Consider the following 18,241-nt stretch of genomic DNA (forward strand, 5'->3'; position numbering starts at 1 on the left):
TCCGGTACGGGTCCAGACCTCTCTGTACTTCTGTTCCCCGGATAAATATGTGCTTTATGTGCTTTCTTTTTATCCACACCTCCATACAGCAACCAAATAATGAAAAACTTTGTATTTTGAAATAGAAGCTAACTTCACATTAACGATGCATGTTAAAAATGCTGCATAGATTTAAACATTATATATTTAAAGTAGGGTTGTCCCGATCATGATTTTTTTGGCTCCCGATACATTTCCGATACTTTTTCCCGATCAGATACATTTTGGCAATGAATTTAAAATAAAAAAAAAATAAAAAAAAGAGGACTAAAACTAAATTATCCCAAGTTTCTTTTATTGTCCATTGGAGAACAACATGGACATATATTTCAACAAAGCTCATCAGCACTGGTGCCACAAAATGTGACGTTAAATGCAATGTTATAGAAAATGATTTAATATATATTAAAAACATTAATAACTAGGTATGTCCCAATACTTTTTTAGCCGATACCGATGTTTTAAAAATGCCGTGATCGGGCCTGATTGATCGGAACAACACTCATTTAAAGTTACGTCAAAGGGCTTAAACTTGGGTCATATTTGTTTTCAGGCATCGATTGGGAGAACATTCTGACATGTGAAGCTCCTTACATCCCAGAAGTCAGCAGTCCCACAGATACGTCCAACTTTGACGTCGATGACGACTGTCTGAAGAACTCGGTGAGGAGCTTGTTGGGCGCCGCCTTGCAGCAGATATGTTTATTACAGCATCAGGTAGAAATAATCCCATCTTTGTCTCGTCTTCTCGCCGTTCCCAGGAGACGATGCCTCCTCCCTCTCACACGACCTTCTCTGGTCACCACCTGCCCTTCGTCGGCTTCACTTACACGAGTAAATGGTAAGTGTTTCCAAGGAAACTCATGAATAGAAGCTCAGACTCATTACTTGGGACTCTGACGGCTTTTATCTTGCAAAGTGAGAAGGGAAGATGTGCAGGATCAGAAATGCACATCGGTGTCCTGTCATTACGCATGGAAGCAATTCTGTACCATAATTCAAATTAAAATGGATTAGCAAAAATTATTTTTCATTTTCGGAATAAGGACGCATTTTTTTTCTTTGATCTATGACCCAGCGATGAATGCAGATAGTTACATTTGTATGATCACTTAATTAAAATGATAAAGAAAAATGGACATTGCTTCTTTGTTTTCATGCCCGTCCTGCAAAAAGTGTGACATAATTCAGATTGAGTTGCAATCCCAAGTGACGCAGGAGGGTGACGTCAGCGATCGCCCTTCAGTCCAGTCTGAATGTTCTACTATACGTGAGTTGTGCAGGTAAAGTAGGATAGATATTCACAGATTCCCACCTCTGTGGTCAGTTACTCCTAAATAAAGAGACGTAAAGGAACGAATGTTGCCTCTTTCCAACCACTGCAACACAAACAACAAGTTTTAAGCCCATTGTCTTCAAAACAAGACTCTAAACTGCACAAAAGATGTTGTCAATATGCAACTGACTGTAAGACTTCAATTTATTTATAAATAAAAAATACAGCTTTAGTCCGAAAATGAAGAATCATTTTTGCTAATCCATTTTAATTTGAATTATGGTATTGAATTGCTTCCATAATTACGGGGCTTCATTTGTAGTTAGTCATTTTAAACGGATAGATTTCCCGCCGTTCAGAGTTCCTGTCACTCCGTCCGAAGAGGTGCAGAAGTATTGAGTGAAAGTCTCTCCCTAATAAGGAGAAGTTCTTGATGTGCCGTAGACGCCGGCGTGAAGTGCTGCTCGTGAGAAAGCAACAAAGCTGCCACTTCTTTATTTTTTTCCTTCCTTATCTCTGGAAACCTCAGTGATGATGGAGTTTTCCCCGACTCTGCCTCCCTCTTTCTTTCTCATCTCATCTCACATTCCCCGTCTCCCTCTCTTCTCTTCCTCCATGACTCAGAGCCCTCTAAAGCTTTCAACTCCTTTTTTCCTCCATCCTTCACTTCTCCTTCCTGTTTTTGCTTTCATGCTGTTTCTGTCATTTCCTTCTGCTCTCTTTTTCTCTCCTCTTTCATGTGGTTTAACACAATAATGCCTTTTTTTCCCTCATTAATAAATGTATTTGCCTTCCTTTCCTCATCTTTATCTACTGTCCTCACCATTATCAGCAGTTCTCACTCTTCTAGCTTACATGGCTGCTACATCTTTCTCCTTGGACCTGAACACTTTCTCTCGTCCACTTGTCCTCCAGTAATTTTTCTGACCGGGGCTGCCTGCGACAGCTAGCAGGGGATCCGGGTAAGACGGGACAGGACGTGGTGGACCTGGACGTCAAGCGCAGCCTGGAGGACAGTCTGGCCACCGAGGCGTACGAGAGGAGGATACGCCGCCTGGAGCAGGAGAAGCTGGAGCTGAGCCGCAAACTGCACGGTGAGGACCTGGTCCTGTGGTCAGAACTTGATCCGGGTCTCTGTAAAGAGGCCAAGCTGATAACACACAATCATAGCTGGATTTAAGAAAAACACATGAACTATTGAAGCTGATCAAACCTCCTTTAGCAGCTGTGACTTCAAGCAAGTGCTGTCTGAAGTTCTGGAGGTTTCTCAGAGGTTCCTTTTCACAGAACTTGTTGGGTTCTTGGCGTGAGCGGCTCTCATGGTTGCTCTATATCGCCTCTCCAGGGTTAAGCTCTCGACTCTTAAGGCACTTTTCCACTAGCACCTATTCGGCTCTACTCATCTCAACTTAGCCTGGTTTCTTTTCCACTACAATCCAGCACCTGGAGCAGAAGTAGGAGGTTGGAGGAAGCTGCTGGGACGTATTTGATTGTGTGATCTAAACGCAGAAGACAACAACACTAAAGATGTAGAACCTGGAGATGATATATATGTGCTGCTGGGTCTGTGGCTTGTGTTCGATACCAAGTTAAAAAATGAGAGTGAGAGAAACTTCAAGCGGCTCGGCGCTGCTGAAAAGTCAGCTGGAGCTGCGAGCAGCTATGAAGTGACAGAGCTCGTGGTAGATCTGGCCGTTCCTTATCTCCCGTCTAGATCCCTTTTTAATTCTCTCCTCAGCCACCAGGTTTATGAACATCTGCACCTCAGAGTTGGATCACGAAACAGACTGAAATAAAATGAAGAAGAAGCCGCCGTCAGAGTCGCTCTTTCTCTGATGTCACATCCTGACTCAGACGTCTGACTCCAACCCCCGACCAATCGGTGGCCTGTAGTGTGATGACGTTAGATACAGCCGACTCAGCCACTTAGGCAGGTTAGACCCCTAGTGGGAAAGCGCCAAACCGAGTCGAGCCAGGCTGAGTAGGTACTTGTGGAAAAATAACATTAGTGACTTTCAAATATTCTGGAGCCTTTCTGTGCTGCTGTCACTTCCATGTTTAGGATCATGTTTATGACATCACAGAGCTTCCACCCAGACATCCTTAAAGACGTTTTGGTAAAATCAGGAATTCATTTTCCCCTCAATTATGGAAAGTAATTCGGATCCTGTGGAGTTATGAAAGTCCAAATCATGATGCTACCTCCACCATACCGGACCGGCTGGTACAAACCACCTGATGCTGCTCATGAGCACCAAACTTTTCAAAGAAGCTCCAAACTGTTGTTATTATTTGGACTCCAGTTGTGCAAACCAGTTTTGATTGAAATAACCAAAGATTCAGTTAATTTAATTATTACAAAAGTAATATTAACTATTCTTTATTGGTGTGTTCAATAAAAATGTATAATATTATAATACTGTAGTTTGTTGCCAGGTTAAGCACATGGTACTCTAGATTTTTAAAATTTCTTTTGAATCAAATCTTTGCTGTTCACGATTTGTCATATTTGTTTATAGATGTATCTTTGTGACATTTATTAAAGGGCAACCAGGAAAGATAACGACGTATGCCATCTATTTAAAAAAAACTGTGTTAAAAACTAGTTAAATCAGAGGCAGTTGGACCTCTTTTTTTTTTTTTCCGTGCACCAAAAAAATAAATAAAAATAAAGAAACATTTCAATAATTTGGCTTCAAGTTTCCAACCCAAAGAGAGAGAACAGAGGTAAATGTTAGACATCCAACCAAGTGGACTGCAATAATCAGATGTCGTTATAAATTAATGCTGAAAACAAGTTAATTCTAGTTTATATAGTTTTTCTTCCAACTATGTCGTCCGTATGAAAGCACAGACTGCATGTGCTGACCAACGTCTAAATGTGGATTTAACTTTACGGTACATAGCAGTATTTCTCTCTTCCTATCCAAGGTTGATTTGTTATAAATAATGAAGAAATAAGAAATGTTTTTTCCTGTTATGATGGTTAGAGTCGACCCAGACAGTGCAGGCGCTGCAGCACCCGACGGGCGAGGCGCCGCTCGGCGCCAACAGGGAGGTGGAGATCCGGAGCCTGAAGAGCGAGATCGACATCCTCAAGAAGCAGATCTCCGGTCAGGACCCGAACACTTCAAACACACCTGTCGTTGAATGATCTCCCACATATCCAGAACGCTTTTATTGGGGTTTGAAACTCGGTGTATCTTTGTGGTTCAGACTCGGGGCAGCTGGAGAAACAGCTGGAGGACGTGACGTCAGCTCGCAGAGACCTGGAGGATTCATCCAAACAGATCAAGAACATGGAGAAGCAGATGAAGGGCCTCTCGCAGGAGAGGGACGACCTACAGAGGGTACGGCACTTGTTTGGCTTTTCCTGCATTTAGTTCTAGACAAAAAGGCCCATAAAGAAGAAGGAAAATGGTTTCTTTTGTAGATGTTTAATTTTAATTAAAAACCAAGACTGTGTTTTAATGCTGCTTCGGGGGGGGGGGGTAGTTTTTTATGTTTAAGCTGCGCAGAACTATTTCTGTTATGATCCAGAAGCTGATCTGGTGACATCTAAAGTTGCTTTTGTCAACGAAAATTATGACTAAATATCGTCGTCAACGAACCTTTATCGCCTGAGGAAAACCAGACGAGACGCAACGAAAATAATGGTCATGTGACGATAATTAAATATATAATGTAATATTGTAGACAAATAAAAACAAGACTAATATGTAGACCACAAAATAAAAACTCTGCTAAAATGTGTCTTCATTTTCGTTGACCAAAATGAGACGAGACGAATGTGTCGTTGAAAAAGAAAAATATGGGGAGAAATGTGGAAAAATAAATATGTTGTAAAATCAAATTAGAGTCTTCTGTATCTGAAATGAATGTATTCTTGACTCTATAAGGTAACAATAATATAATAATAAGATAACCTTGTTTGAATTGTAAAATGGGTTTGGCTAAATACAATAAGACTAAAATGCTGAGACTTTTAGTTGACTGAAACTTGACACGACTAAAAGAAGAATGAACGTGACTAAAAGTAATAAAAACTAAAATGATAGCTGGACCCGAAGACTAGACTAAAACTAAAACTGAAACAGGCTGACAGAAACAACACTAGTGACATCAAATCTTCTTTGCTCTGATACGCAATTTAAAAGGAGTTTCTGTGAAAACTCCACCAGAGAGAAAAAAATACCTTCCTATTCAAACTATGTTTTTCAAAAGGACGACTATTTTGAATTTCTAATAATTTTAAGGTTCTCTAGGTCAGTGTTTCCCAACCCTGGTCCTCGGGGGACACTGTCCTGCATGTTTTAGATGTTTCTCAAGTAGCCGTGTCACCAACGGATCATCCAGAGCTTGATGACAAACTGGTGACAACTGTTAATTTGAGTCAGGTGTTTTGAAGCAGGAACATCTAAAACACGCAGGACAGCGAGCCGCAAGGACCAGAGTGGGAAACACTGCTCTGGGTTATCAACTGATTTTGTTTTGGGGGGGGGGAAGAAACATCTGACACAAGTTATATTCCGAGCTTAAATGTTTAATGATTTCATACTCCAGGACCTGGTGGAGGCCAGCGAGAAGCTGAAGTCTCAGTCCAAAGACCTGAAGGAGGCCCACAGTCAGAGGAAACTGGCCATGCAGGAGTTTTCTGAGCTCAACGAGAGACTCACAGACCTCAGGTAGGATCCCTTGTTTTAAGATCTGATAACATATGATGATGTGTAATTAAGTAATACAAGAGTTCTTCTATGATCTTTGGGTGTTTTACAGTCGTTTCTCTGAACTGTCCTAACAGGTCTGCGAAGCAGCGTCTGGTGCGGCAGCTGCGCGACAAGGAGGAGGAGATGGACAGCCAGAATCAGAAAGTTGAGGCTCTCCGCCTTGAGGTGCGAAAGGCTGAGAGAGCCAAGAAGGAGGTAGAGTAGAGCCCCGTGTTTGCTAGACACCCTGTTCTGTCTCCACCCGCCGGTCGGTCCACAGCTCACCCTGCTGCCCTCGTCTACAGAAACAATGCTGCTCTGGATTTAGTTTGATGCTTTTTTTTTTTAGCCGTCCCAAACCAGTCCCATCCGCCAGTCCCTCCCCCAAACTCCCATACTGTTCCAGCACTCGGATGGTGAAAATAAATAAATAAATAAATAAATATAGGGTGGGCTATGGATGAGTAGGATCAGATCATACAAATAAATAAATAATAATAATAAATAATTAATTAATAGCTAATAAATAAAGTAAAAGAGGGTAATTAATTAATTAAATAAGTAATGTAAAATATAATAATACATATCTATCATCATCATCATCATCCTCAACATCACAATCCTCTTTGAACATACAAAGCTGTAATAATAGCAATCTATACAAAAATACACACACACATTCATTCAGAAAAGAAAAGGAAAATAAGTAACAATAATTTTTTTTTTTTTAGTTTAGTTAGATGCATTTTGGAAGTCCGAGTGCTTGAAGGTTTATTATGTTCATAATAACCTTAGAGAATGTCTGCTTTTATAATATAAATAGAAGAGAAGTGAACTGAGTTATTTTTTTGTGCAACATTGTTTCTCGTGCGCCTCAGTTGAATGTTTGAATTGTGAATGTTGTCTTCATAGTTTTACCTCAGCGTTGATACTTGCGTAGAAAAGTGCCACCTGGTCTGTTGAACTGGGTTCCTGAAGGGAGAATGTTGCACGGCGGTGTATGTTTGCATCACGGGAGCTTGTTTCTGTCATCAGATGGAGATGCAGGCGGAGGAGCAGACGGCAGAGGCTCAGAAAGAGAAGAAGCTCCGGGAGCGTAACGAGCAGCACAGCCGACAGCTGAAGGAGGAGCTGGAAGGACTCAAGGTGAGCAGCGCCGCAGCGGGCCTTTGAACCGCCACTCCCCACATCTCTAAAGGTTGAGACTGTCAGAACATGCCAAGAAGATTTAGACAACTGGATGAGTTTCTCTTCCGGTTAAGGCTTCATCCCCGTCTCCTGCACTCATTAACACAAACCTGCTCTCCTCCAGCTGAAGCAGGCCGGCTCGTCCTCCGGCCCCGCCTCGGCGGACCAGAGCCAGGAGGTGGGCCGCCTACGGGGAGAAATGGAGAAGAAGACGCTGTTGTACGAGGAGGAGTTGGGACGCAGGGAGGCGCAGCACAGCAACGAGCTGAAGGCTCTGAGGAAGGAGCTGCGGGACGCCGAGAGCCAGCAGCTCAATCTGCAGAAGGAGATCCTGATGCTCAAGGACAAACTGGACAAAACGCGCCGGGAGAGGTAATTCTGGGGTCTTTCTTTCCACATGAACTAATCATAACCGCTCCCTCACACCAATACTGCTATTGCTACCATTATTCTATCTCATTACGCCGTTATCTTTCCTGGTTGCCCTCTGCAGTGATGATTCTGCAAGGTAATTATCGTTGCTTCATCCCCGTCTGATGTAGATGTAGCAGTAGCTGACTGTCAAGTGACAGCTCAAGTGTTCCCTCAGAGTTACAGAAACGTTTTTCTTCTTCTAGATAGTTTACTTCTTATCCAAGTGACGTTCTTTTAATGAGAATCCAATGTCTTCCTGTTCTACGTGAAAAACATGAATATCACAAGTTAATGTTCACCACTTCATAAGTGATGATGCAGGTAGTGTCATCATCCTTCCCCTTTATCATTATGAGTTAATGAAATACACTTTTAAAAAGTATTTTCAAAGGTTCCTCAGGAAGAAAACGTGATGCTGCACGTTAGATGGACTAAAGTATTCATCCTGCTCCCACGGATGTTTGAAATGTTTGAAACATCTGCAAACATCTGTGGTAGAAAATGGCTGGTTCTGTGGAGCTCAGGGACTTCGGGCGGGGTATTGTGATGAGATGCCACTTTTACAAGAGAGTGGAAATCTTTAGGAACATCATCAACTGGGCAGAAGCAGAACAGTATGTAAAATCCGAGCGAGGGCTGTGTTTGGGGAAGACCGTTTTCATTCACAGATGACTTTCCCCCAATGAAGCAAACACTGTAAAGAACTGCTCTGACTTTGGTGAAGGACTTGACGCTAATGGCGCTTTTCCACTAGTACCTACTCAGCCCGACTCAACTTGCCCTCGTTTATTTTCCATACCCAGATCAGAAATAGGCGGGTTGGAGTGAAGCTGCTGTGACGTATTTGAATGCAAATGAAGAAGTAAAAGACGCCAAAGTCGGAGAACGAGATGCACCATAATCACTTTAATTTCTTTAGCTTGTCTCGGTGCTGCTGAGAAGTCCGTTTTGTAGCCCTAAGCAGACGGGGACTGAGAAAGCTCAAGATATATTTTCTCACTCCTCGTCGCCCCCACTAGCTCTCTGAATATAAACCACCAGGTTTGAGAACGTCTCCACGTTGGGATTAGACCACGGAGCAGACCTTTGCTGCCGTTGTTCCTCGAATGAAATGAACAAGAAGCCGCGGTCAGAGTCGCTCTTTCGCTGATTTCTGCCTCCTGACTCCGACGTCTGACTCAACCCCCCGACCAATCAGTGGCCTGTAGTGTGATGATGTCAGATACAGCCGACTCAGCCGCTTAGAACCTCGGCAGAATAGATACAGAAAAGTATCTACGTTAGACCCCTAGTGGGAAAGAACCAAACAGAGTGGAGGCGAGCCGAGCCGGGCTGAGTAAGTACTAGTGGAAAAGCACCATAACAACCCTGACCTCCACCACACGAGCCCCTTCAGGGTGAGCTCCAACATCAGTCCCCGGGTTCATAGATGCAGAAATACAGATTTAATGGAGATAAACCCCCACAAGGAGCAGAAAGTCCAGAATCTTGAGGGAAGCTTTCCTAAAAGAGTTGAAAGTATTTGAATATAATATCAGCAGAGTCCATGTTGGTGTGGGCAGTCAGATCACAAGCAGTCACAGTACTTTAAGGATTATTCTGCAGTTTGAAATATTTTTAATGCTTTGTTTAAAAACATAAATGAAGCCCAGCAGATATGTGCTGAAACTATCCCTAAGAAGTTGGCAGGTCACATATAAGGATTAATACCCCTTCTCATTTTTATCTAAACTGATCACAAAGTAAGAGCCAGCTGCCGTTAAGACTGTGATCCGTGTTGTAAACGCAGCACTGCGTCATTAAGTGTTAAGACTTCATTGTAGTAAACTGTAATTGTGAAAAAGAAAACTGATCAAACTCAAGCCAACTCTTTCAAAATGTGCCAGTTTTGAGTTTAAATACCAAGAAATGGGGATTAAAAGTTATTTTCTGGTACTTAGAGGCACCTGAGCCAACTTTGAGAACCACTTGTTAGTTATATTTTAATAAAATCTTGTTTTTGCGCACAATTCGTTTTTAAACACGCCGCCGTATCAGGTTCTGACTGCGTTAATATGTTTGGGTTTAATAATAAGTTCCTGGTCTTAGTTCTCAGTCTTTGATTCAGGCTTTGAAGCAAAAGGCTTACAGGAGAACAAAGATGAGGCTCTCTGACGGTCGACCGCGGAACCGGTGAACTTTGATAAGTTTACATAAACGATATTTGTAATAAACCCGCTGTGTTGTGACACTCGGCCGTGTTTCTGCTCATGATTTAAGAGACCGGGACGAGGGGCAGGTTTGCATTTGCTTCAGTAAATTTTGGTTAAATTCATGCGATGTCAGAAGTTTAACCGTGTGTGTGTGTGTGTGTTTCCTGCAGCCAAAATGAGCGGGAAGAGTTTGAGACGGAGTACAAGCAGAAGTACGAGAGAGAGAGAGTCCTGCTGACGGAGGAGAACAAGAAGCTCTCCAGTGAACTGGACAAGGTACTGCATCTGTTCACGTCACGGATGTTTACAAGAGGAGACGGAGTTCATCGTGAACGCTCGAGTCAACAACGGCTTTGTTTTAAATAGTTTCTCTCTCCAGCACACACACTCACTCACTCACTCACTCAGAAACCCCCCAACCCTAATCCTGTTACCCCAGGTAACCCCTCTTGGACAGCTCCAGCGCCTCCATCACATTCCTCCCTCCACCCCCTCTCCTCAGCAACGCCAAAGAAATCACGGCTCAACATCCCCCATAAAAACAGCCCGTAGTCGGCTGCAGTCGGATGGAATAACGGTCTGGACGCGACGCTGTTGACTTTGGAAAAAGGCCCCGGGAAGTTCAAAAAAAGCCCCGATTAAAATGGCCTCTGCTAAGTGGATGGCAGTTGAACATATGGGATGGGAGAGCAGCGGCCCGTTCTCAACGTCTGCGACTGATGAAACGCAGAAGGCCTCGATGAAAACAGTCCGAGCACGGATCTGTCCAGTAACGCATCGCTGAAGTCATTTAAAGAGACAGTTACCACTTCAACAACAAGCCCCTGGAGTAGTTTAGACCCGGTGTGGGTTTGTTAAATATATTTTAGTGTAAATGAAAATATTATTGTAGGATTAGTCTTATCGTTCAAATGAAGCAGAATGCTTCAACATTGTTTGCTTTGTGGTGAAATCAAACCTCTGAATCTCTGGTCCTGATGTCTCGTTGTTGTGTTCCAGCTTTAGTTTCACTTTAGCCAGGATTCAGGTGATAAAGAGCTCCGACATCCAGATGTGGAAAGTTGATAGTTGGAAACTAATACTTGAGCAGGGAACACAGTGTTGATAAATGAGCAGGAACTTGCCTGATGGATGTCGTATCAGAACATTTTTATATGCTTCCTCCGAAGTTTCCTGGGTTTTTTTGTTATTTTTTTAAAGCTGTGTAAGCGGCGTTCAGCAGATTTCCTTCACCGTGAATGTTTAGATGCTGGATGTTCTCCCTCCTGCTGAGTTGCTGAGGGGTTAAACGAAAGAGTTCATTAATCAGCAGAGCTGGGCGCCGACTGGTGTCGTGGTTTCTCACACACTCGGCGGTGGAGGCCGACCTCGGGGGGGAAGGAGAAGTGTTTTCCTCAGGTTTATTACTGCGTTAATGTGATTACATGCTCACACGTAGAGAACTCGGCTCCTTAAACGTGTTAAGAGAACGACCTTTTCAGCGGCTACTACTCACCGACTCAACCACCGTGCACCAGGATCAGGAGGCAGGAGTTTATCTGGGGGTGACATGATGTGAAAAATGAGTTTATTACCCGTCTCTGGATTTATTGTCTAATCCCAAGCGCTCCGTGGATCTCTGTCACGTCACAGGAAATTAAACCTCACTTTCCTTGCTCCGCGGTTACAATCAGATGAACATCCTCACTCCTGAAAGCCTGCACACACCTCTGTGAATGTCCCACGTCAGAAAGACTCAGAGAAACAGGGAAGAGTGAACATTCAGGAATATTCTGCACATCTGCCTTTTATGTAAATCTGTCTGTGAACCTCAAGTCACAGTTAATCTGATCAATGACAGAATACGTCCCATGAAAGGTTACAGTCTTCAGTTGTCTGGTGGATCCTGAGGACCAATACCATTGATGCTGATGAGTTACTCATTTTACCATGTTTCTGTTCGCTTTAGTGTCTCAAAGCTTTTATCACATTATTTAAAATCCCCCTGAAGTGTGTTGGAAACCAGCATTTCAGAACAACAAAATTAAATGTTCTCAGCTTTCTCATCACGTTACGCTGCAGTTGTCCTGATACCAGTACCGGAATTAATCGCTTAGAGTAAGAATGTTGAATATTTGCACCTGAGAACCATCCTAACCCATTTCAATTAAGTAAAACATTTGTAGGAAAACTTTCTAATTTTAAGCAAAGATTTCCCTGCTAATGGATTAAAAAAATGTCTTAAGACTAGCAAAACAGTCTAAAATAGTCTTCTAATTTTCTTAAAACAGGCCTTTTTCTTCTTTCTTAGAAACAGGTTTTTGCAGTCTGTGTAGAATTAGCATCATGTCAGCAACATGGTGTTATTGTGGGCTGGAACATCCCGGCAGGAAAACTGCTCATTATACAAGAGGTGGGATGAACGTTGCTAAAAATAACCTGAGCAAACCTTATTAAGCATTTAGGGAGCCGTCACATGAAAAGTTTATCAAGTTAAAGGGAAAAAGATGCTCAAACTGTAGAAGCAAAGCAGCGGTGAGAAAAGCCGGTAGAAGTCCCGGTCCGAGACCGGAGTTTCCTGCAGTCGTGGTCGAGTTTCCCACTTCTGAAATACATCTAACTGCTGTCCATGAGACTGACTGAACAGATTTATCAGCTAGAAGATCAGGAGAGACAGTTGGACCAGATGTAAAAATATTAAAGGATTTAAAATAGCACAGATATTGGATGTTTACCCAGCATGCCCGGTACCAGAGCATCTCTACATCAGTCCTGACGAGATGCAATGTGCCCACAAAATGTGGCATTGAAGCAGAAACAGGAAGTTGAAGCTCCACAATGGTGTTGTCGTGGTTACGTCTTTACATAACTTGAATCTTGAGAGGGTTTGAGTCAACTTTTCTGTTGTTTTATTTAATCTTGAATGATGTTTGTTCCTCCAGCTGACCGGCATGTTTGAGAAGATGAGCGGCTCCAACCGGCAGCTGGAGGAGGAGTTGAGGGAGCTGGCCGACAAGAAGGAGAGCGTCGCCCACTGGGAGGCCCAGATCACCGAAATCATCCAGTGGTGAGATACACACACACACACACACACACACACACACACACACACACACACACACACACACACACACACACACACACACACGTATACAACACAAACCCTAACGCATTCAGACCTGCATGTAACAACCTTCTCAAGTATCCTAAAGTCCCGCCTGAGGGCGTTTCCCCTTCCACTTATGCTAAAGCTCAGCCTGAACCGCCTCGATCGCACACGCACACACACACACACACACACACACACACACACACACACACTGGTTAGTGGCGTATTAAGTTCCTCCTTTCTGTAAAGCTGCTGGAGGTCCTGCATACCTCCGAAGACCGTACAGCTATTTGACCCGCCTTCCTCCTCAGATCGTTTCCCACCACAGCTGACACCTCGCCAGCTGCTCCACACACACACACACACACACACACACACACACACACCCTCAGAAACGATCAGCAGGGCAAACATGTTCATATAAATGTTGAGTATGTCTAGAAGAGGTTGTAACCAGTGTCGCCCCCTAGTGGTGGCAGAGCATCACTACTGCAGGGAATCATTAAGGATTACGTTATATATTGGAGATTAAAGTGGAGATTAAAACCAGAATATGTCCAAGTTATAGCTGTTTTTAGTTAAAGCAACAAAAAGAAACCTTTAGATCAGAGTCTGTAAACATGGAGGTTAAATTACTTTTACAACACTTTCTCTCCTTCTCTTTTGATGCTACTTTCTTGACTCTCTCAGCCACATTTCCCTTCATATCTACTCTCCCTTTGTGAACTTATCCATCATTACTGAATATAATGTTGTAAGAGATGAACTGAACACGGGTCCCCCCGGTTAGTTTGGCTGGTTTGTGTTGATAGCAGAGATCAATGCTTTCTAAAAGTAATCATGACGTTAACTCTGGTCGTCTTTGGGTCTGTATCAGTTTGTATTTCTGTCTGTTGGTGTAGAAAGATTCTTTGTTTTTTTTTGGTACAACAGTTGATAAAATGTTTATGAATCATTTAACATGTCTTAATATTTAGAGCTTCTGCGTTCACAGTTACAGCAGAGGGAAGATCTTTGGAGTGTGTTTTGGTCTGAATTGTGCGTAACTGTGTAACAGGGTGAGCGACGAGAAGGACGCCCGGGGATACCTGCAGGCTCTGGCCACCAAGATGACGGAGGAGCTGGAGGGGCTGAGAAACACCAGCCTGGGAGCGAGAGCCACGGTAACAAACGAATCCAGTAACCCCCCCCCGTCACGGGGCCGTACAAGGTAATAAACTCTGACGTGACACTTCTCTAACTCCGTTTCAGGACATGCCGTGGAAGATGCGACGCTTCGCCAAGCTGGACATGTCGGCCCGCCTGGAGCTGCAGTCGGCCCTGGACGCTGAAATCCGAGCCAAGCAGAGCATCCAGGACGAGCTGAACAAAGTCAAGGCCAACAACATCTCCACAGAATGGTGCGGACACCGACACAGCTGGATGTTTTAGTGTTTAACTTGTGCTGACACGCAGAGGTGTCAAGTAACGAAGTACAAATACTTCGTTACCTTACTTAAGTAGAAATTTTGGTTATCTATACTTCACTGGAGTAATTATTTTTCAGACGACTTTTTACTTTTACTCCTTACATTTTCACGCAATTATCTGTACGTTTTACTCCTTACATTTTAAAAACAGCCTCGTTACTCTATTTCATTTCAGCCTTTAAAAAAAACTATCCAGTTAAATTGCTCCATCCGGATAGAGTGAATTTGGTTGTAGTTGTGGCACAGATGTTCTCTGAAGTTTGACTTTTTGCACCATTACAATACTTATAGGCAACTAGTCATCATATCTCCTGCTCTCTGAAACGCGTGTTAATGCTCAATAGTACACATATATGGTTCTTTAATATATTTGCATTATACTAAGATGCATTCATTTTCAATGGCTTTTGTCCTTAATGGCTTTTTTCCCCCTTACATTACTCTTACTTTTATACTTTAAGTAGTTTTGAAACCAGTACTTTTATACTTTTACTTGAGTAAAAAACTTGAGTTGATACTTCAACTTCTTATTTTTAAACTCTAGTATCTATACTTCTACCTGAGTAATGAATGTGAATACTTTTGACACCTCTGCTGACGCGTCCTCGTCTGTGTTCCTCCAGCAAACTGCAGGATTCTGAGAGCAAAAACCAGGAGCTGCTGAGTGAGATGGAGCGGCTGAAGAAGGAGATCGAGGAGCTGCGGCTTCGACGAGGTGAACTATGAACGTTAACCGTTGAACTAACGAAGCTTTTGTCTATTCATCCAACAGCCTTACAGACACGCTGTCTCCCAAACTGATTAGCAAACTGATGCAGACAAAAATACTTCTTTTTTTTCTTGGGAGATTATCCAAATAAAAGAGGTTTATGCTCCCCGACTGGAGGCTTAGCGCCAGCAGCCACGTTTGGGAGATAAACGTATTGTTACTTAGGTCATATGAAAGCTTGGAGTCGGTCCTGTGACCAGTTCGTCTTAAGTCGCCTTTGATGTGTTAATACTCGACCACGGTTGTGTTATTTGTTCTGTGTCTATAGGTGTCAAGCACCAGGATTCCCAGAATTCCTTCCTGGCTTTTCTCAACGCCCCCACCTCAGCCCTCGACCAGTTCGATGTAAGTCCCCCCCCCCCCAGAATGAACCTGATAAAAGCTCATGTCTGCCTCCAGCTGCCGTTGGTTCGGTTCACGCTGCTTCTCTTCACGTTTTCATTAATTTGCCTGCATTAATTTGTGTGTCTTCGTTCTTCTTTTTGTGTTTTTGGTTGTTTTCTCTGCATCACGCCGGTTCCTCAGGACTCTTACTCTTCATCCTCATCTTCTTTAATTGAGTTTTGGGAAGATGTAAGTTGGTTTTTGGGGCAGAAGAAGATGCTCTTGACAGTAGCTGTACCTCGTAGATCCGTGGCTGCGTTCACATTAATACGTCTGTCATGTAAAACCGTTGCCGTGGTTACGTCTGTAATCGGCACTGCCAGGGCAATGAAACCCTCAGAAACAGGAAACTCTTCATCTGCTGCTGATCTTTCAGTCTGTAAACGTAACTGTTGCAGTACGAACCATAAACATAGGAAACTATGACATCATTGAACTGGTTTGCTGTTCGAGGTCACAAGAATCCTCCTCTGATCCGTCCAGCTTTATGTCATGTGACCATCACCTGGCGATAACACGCAGTAGGGATGGGCGATATTTTACCGTTCATGATAAACCGTCCAAAAAATTCCCCACGGTAAGAATTTGTCATCTCGCGGTAAAAATGATAGAAAGAAAGAAAGAAAGAAAGAAAGAAAGAAAGAAAGAAAGAAAGAAAGAAAGAAAGAAAGAAAGAAAGAAAGAAAGAAAGAAAGAAAGAAAGAAAGAAAGAAAGAAAGAAAGAAAGAAAGAAAGAAAGAAAGAAAGGAGGATAAATTCCAGTTGATGACGTGTTTGTGTAACAAACATGGCGGATCTGAAAGTGAGGAGCTTGAGTCATTACAGTTTTGCAGTACAGGTGTACTCATTTAATTGGTTTTTATTAATTGGTTTAGTAGCATTTAGTATCTTTTAGAGCAGTGTTTTGGGGGCTCCAAAGACTGAATGTGGTGATAGATTCATAGTTAAAAAGATGGAGTTGAATTGGTATTCTTTTTATCATCATTTTTATCGTTATCGGGATAAATGCCAGAAATTATCGTGATACATTTTTTAGTCCATACCGCCCATCCCTAACACGCAGATGTACCTTAATGCAGACTCTTCAAAAACATTGCAAAAGCTTTATAAAATCCATAAAAAGTTATTTCTACCCGTGTCCAGGGGGCCATGATTCAGATTTTCTCTTATACAGACCAATGTGGATGCAGATCGATTTGTCAATAAAGCAACATCTGCGGACTAATGTGGACGTAGCCTGAGAGCGGTGTTGATGTCAGGAAACTCCCACTTCTGCTGTTTAAGGATTTAAGGTCCAGCACTTCTTAAGACGGCAGCAGGAGTTAGTCATGTTTGTTTTCCACTTGAAGACAATAAGAAGCGGCGCTTGTTAAGGTGGACTAGCGGGGTGTATTTTAGCTTTGTTGATAGACGACTTGACAGGAAAGATTTGACACGTTCATCCGTCATTGATCATCTTTTCCAGTCAGAACTTATCATCTTCATCACTTTGCTGAATGCTGACCCTCCTTAACCTCCCCCTCCTCGTAACTGTGTATGTTCTCCGTCAGCACCCCCTCAGTTTCTGTCTTCAGTGCCCCCCCCCGCCCCCGGTGGATGCAGTGTTTCCCAACCGAGTTCATTTCAGTCTGAGGGAGATGTAGCGACCGGCGTTGAAGTTTAGGGTGAACGAGGTTGGGAACCACTGCCTCGCTCAGTCTGACCTGCTTTGCTTGACCCCCCACCCGCCCTCCCCAAGTCTCTTTAATGTGTTTCCAGCTCTCTTAGACTCTAACATTCCCTCCTCTGTGTCTCTGCCTCTCTTCCTGCCGCTGAAGCGCTCGCCATCCGTTGGCCCGGCTAGCAAAGGCAGACGTGTAAGCACCATCACCGCGATCTGTGGGCCTCTTGAAATATGCCGTTTTGTCTCACTGATGATTAATGTGCGTGTGCAGTCCTGTCTGGGTGCATGCTGGGGGATCTGATCCAACTGTTTTACATGTGTGCTTGTATCTGTAGCAGTTATGTGCATGGTTCCTCGTAGTGATGCACCGATTGTTCGGTAACCGAAATTGTTCGGCCGAAAATGGCAAAAAAACACTTTCGGTGTTCGGTGGAATAAGTGGGAAAAAACCAAACAATTAATAACGGCGTTGTAAAATAAGGACATAGACTGGCCGCTCCCGTAACGGTTGCGCACCACAAACATAAATCGTTGGCCAACCAAAAAGTAACCACATAAGAATTTTACCAACATTCACCAGGAGGTGGAACCAAAACAACATGATACTGGGAAATTAAAAAATGTTCAGTTTTTTATGTTCAATAAATATTTTCTACCTTGTAATTTTGTAAAAGATTTTTTTCTTTGAAAAGATAAGATAAGATATTCCTTTATTAGTCCCACAGCGGGGAAATTCGCAGTGTAGCAGCAAAGGGGATAGTGCAAGACAAGAGGCATCAATAGAAATAATAATAATACAAAAATAATATCAGAGTATGACACACTATAAACAGTACTGGTATATACAATAATAATAATAATAAAAAATACTGGTATATAAAATAAGATAAGAGCATGCCTAAATCAAATTTATTTGATTTATGCAATGGTGAAAAAATTGGCAAAATAAATGAAAAACTGCTGAAGAACCATGTTCGGTATTGTTCGGTATTCGGCCAAGTGTTTATTATTTTCGGTTTCGGCCACAAATGTTCATTTCGGTGCATCACTAGT

General features: G+C 42.8%; 1 protein-coding gene across 6 annotated transcripts in view; it reads left to right on the forward strand.

The window, feature by feature from the left end:
- cdc42bpab (CDC42 binding protein kinase alpha (DMPK-like) b) overlaps positions 1-18,241 on the forward strand; it is a 90,200-nt gene that overhangs the window by 55,286 nt on the left and 16,673 nt on the right. For 2 of the 6 annotated variants that reach the window (XM_061746566.1, XM_061746570.1), the window contains exons 8-25: positions 1-4; positions 593-702; positions 801-880; positions 2,231-2,409; positions 4,306-4,428; positions 4,532-4,665; positions 5,879-6,000; positions 6,117-6,237; positions 7,057-7,167; positions 7,334-7,581; positions 9,986-10,091; positions 12,737-12,861; positions 13,961-14,066; positions 14,155-14,303; positions 14,996-15,087; positions 15,410-15,486; positions 15,667-15,714; positions 17,343-17,381. The exon at positions 1-4 is cut by the window's left edge and continues 135 nt beyond it. In XM_061746566.1, the coding sequence (XP_061602550.1) occupies positions 1-4; positions 593-702; positions 801-880; positions 2,231-2,409; positions 4,306-4,428; positions 4,532-4,665; positions 5,879-6,000; positions 6,117-6,237; positions 7,057-7,167; positions 7,334-7,581; positions 9,986-10,091; positions 12,737-12,861; positions 13,961-14,066; positions 14,155-14,303; positions 14,996-15,087; positions 15,410-15,486; positions 15,667-15,714; positions 17,343-17,381 (1,974 nt within the window). Of the gene's footprint in view, positions 5-592; positions 703-800; positions 881-2,230; positions 2,410-4,305; positions 4,429-4,531; positions 4,666-5,878; positions 6,001-6,116; positions 6,238-7,056; positions 7,168-7,333; positions 7,582-7,702; positions 7,718-9,985; positions 10,092-12,736; positions 12,862-13,960; positions 14,067-14,154; positions 14,304-14,995; positions 15,088-15,409; positions 15,487-15,666; positions 15,715-17,342; positions 17,382-18,241 lie in introns of all 6 variants that reach the window. The other 4 variants (XM_061746568.1, XM_061746569.1, XM_061746565.1 and 1 more) reach the window with 3 other exon arrangements.

The sequence above is a fragment of the Cololabis saira genome, chromosome 18 (assembly GCF_033807715.1).
Source record: "Cololabis saira isolate AMF1-May2022 chromosome 18, fColSai1.1, whole genome shotgun sequence".
NCBI classification, from domain to species: domain Eukaryota; kingdom Metazoa; phylum Chordata; class Actinopteri; order Beloniformes; family Belonidae; genus Cololabis; species Cololabis saira.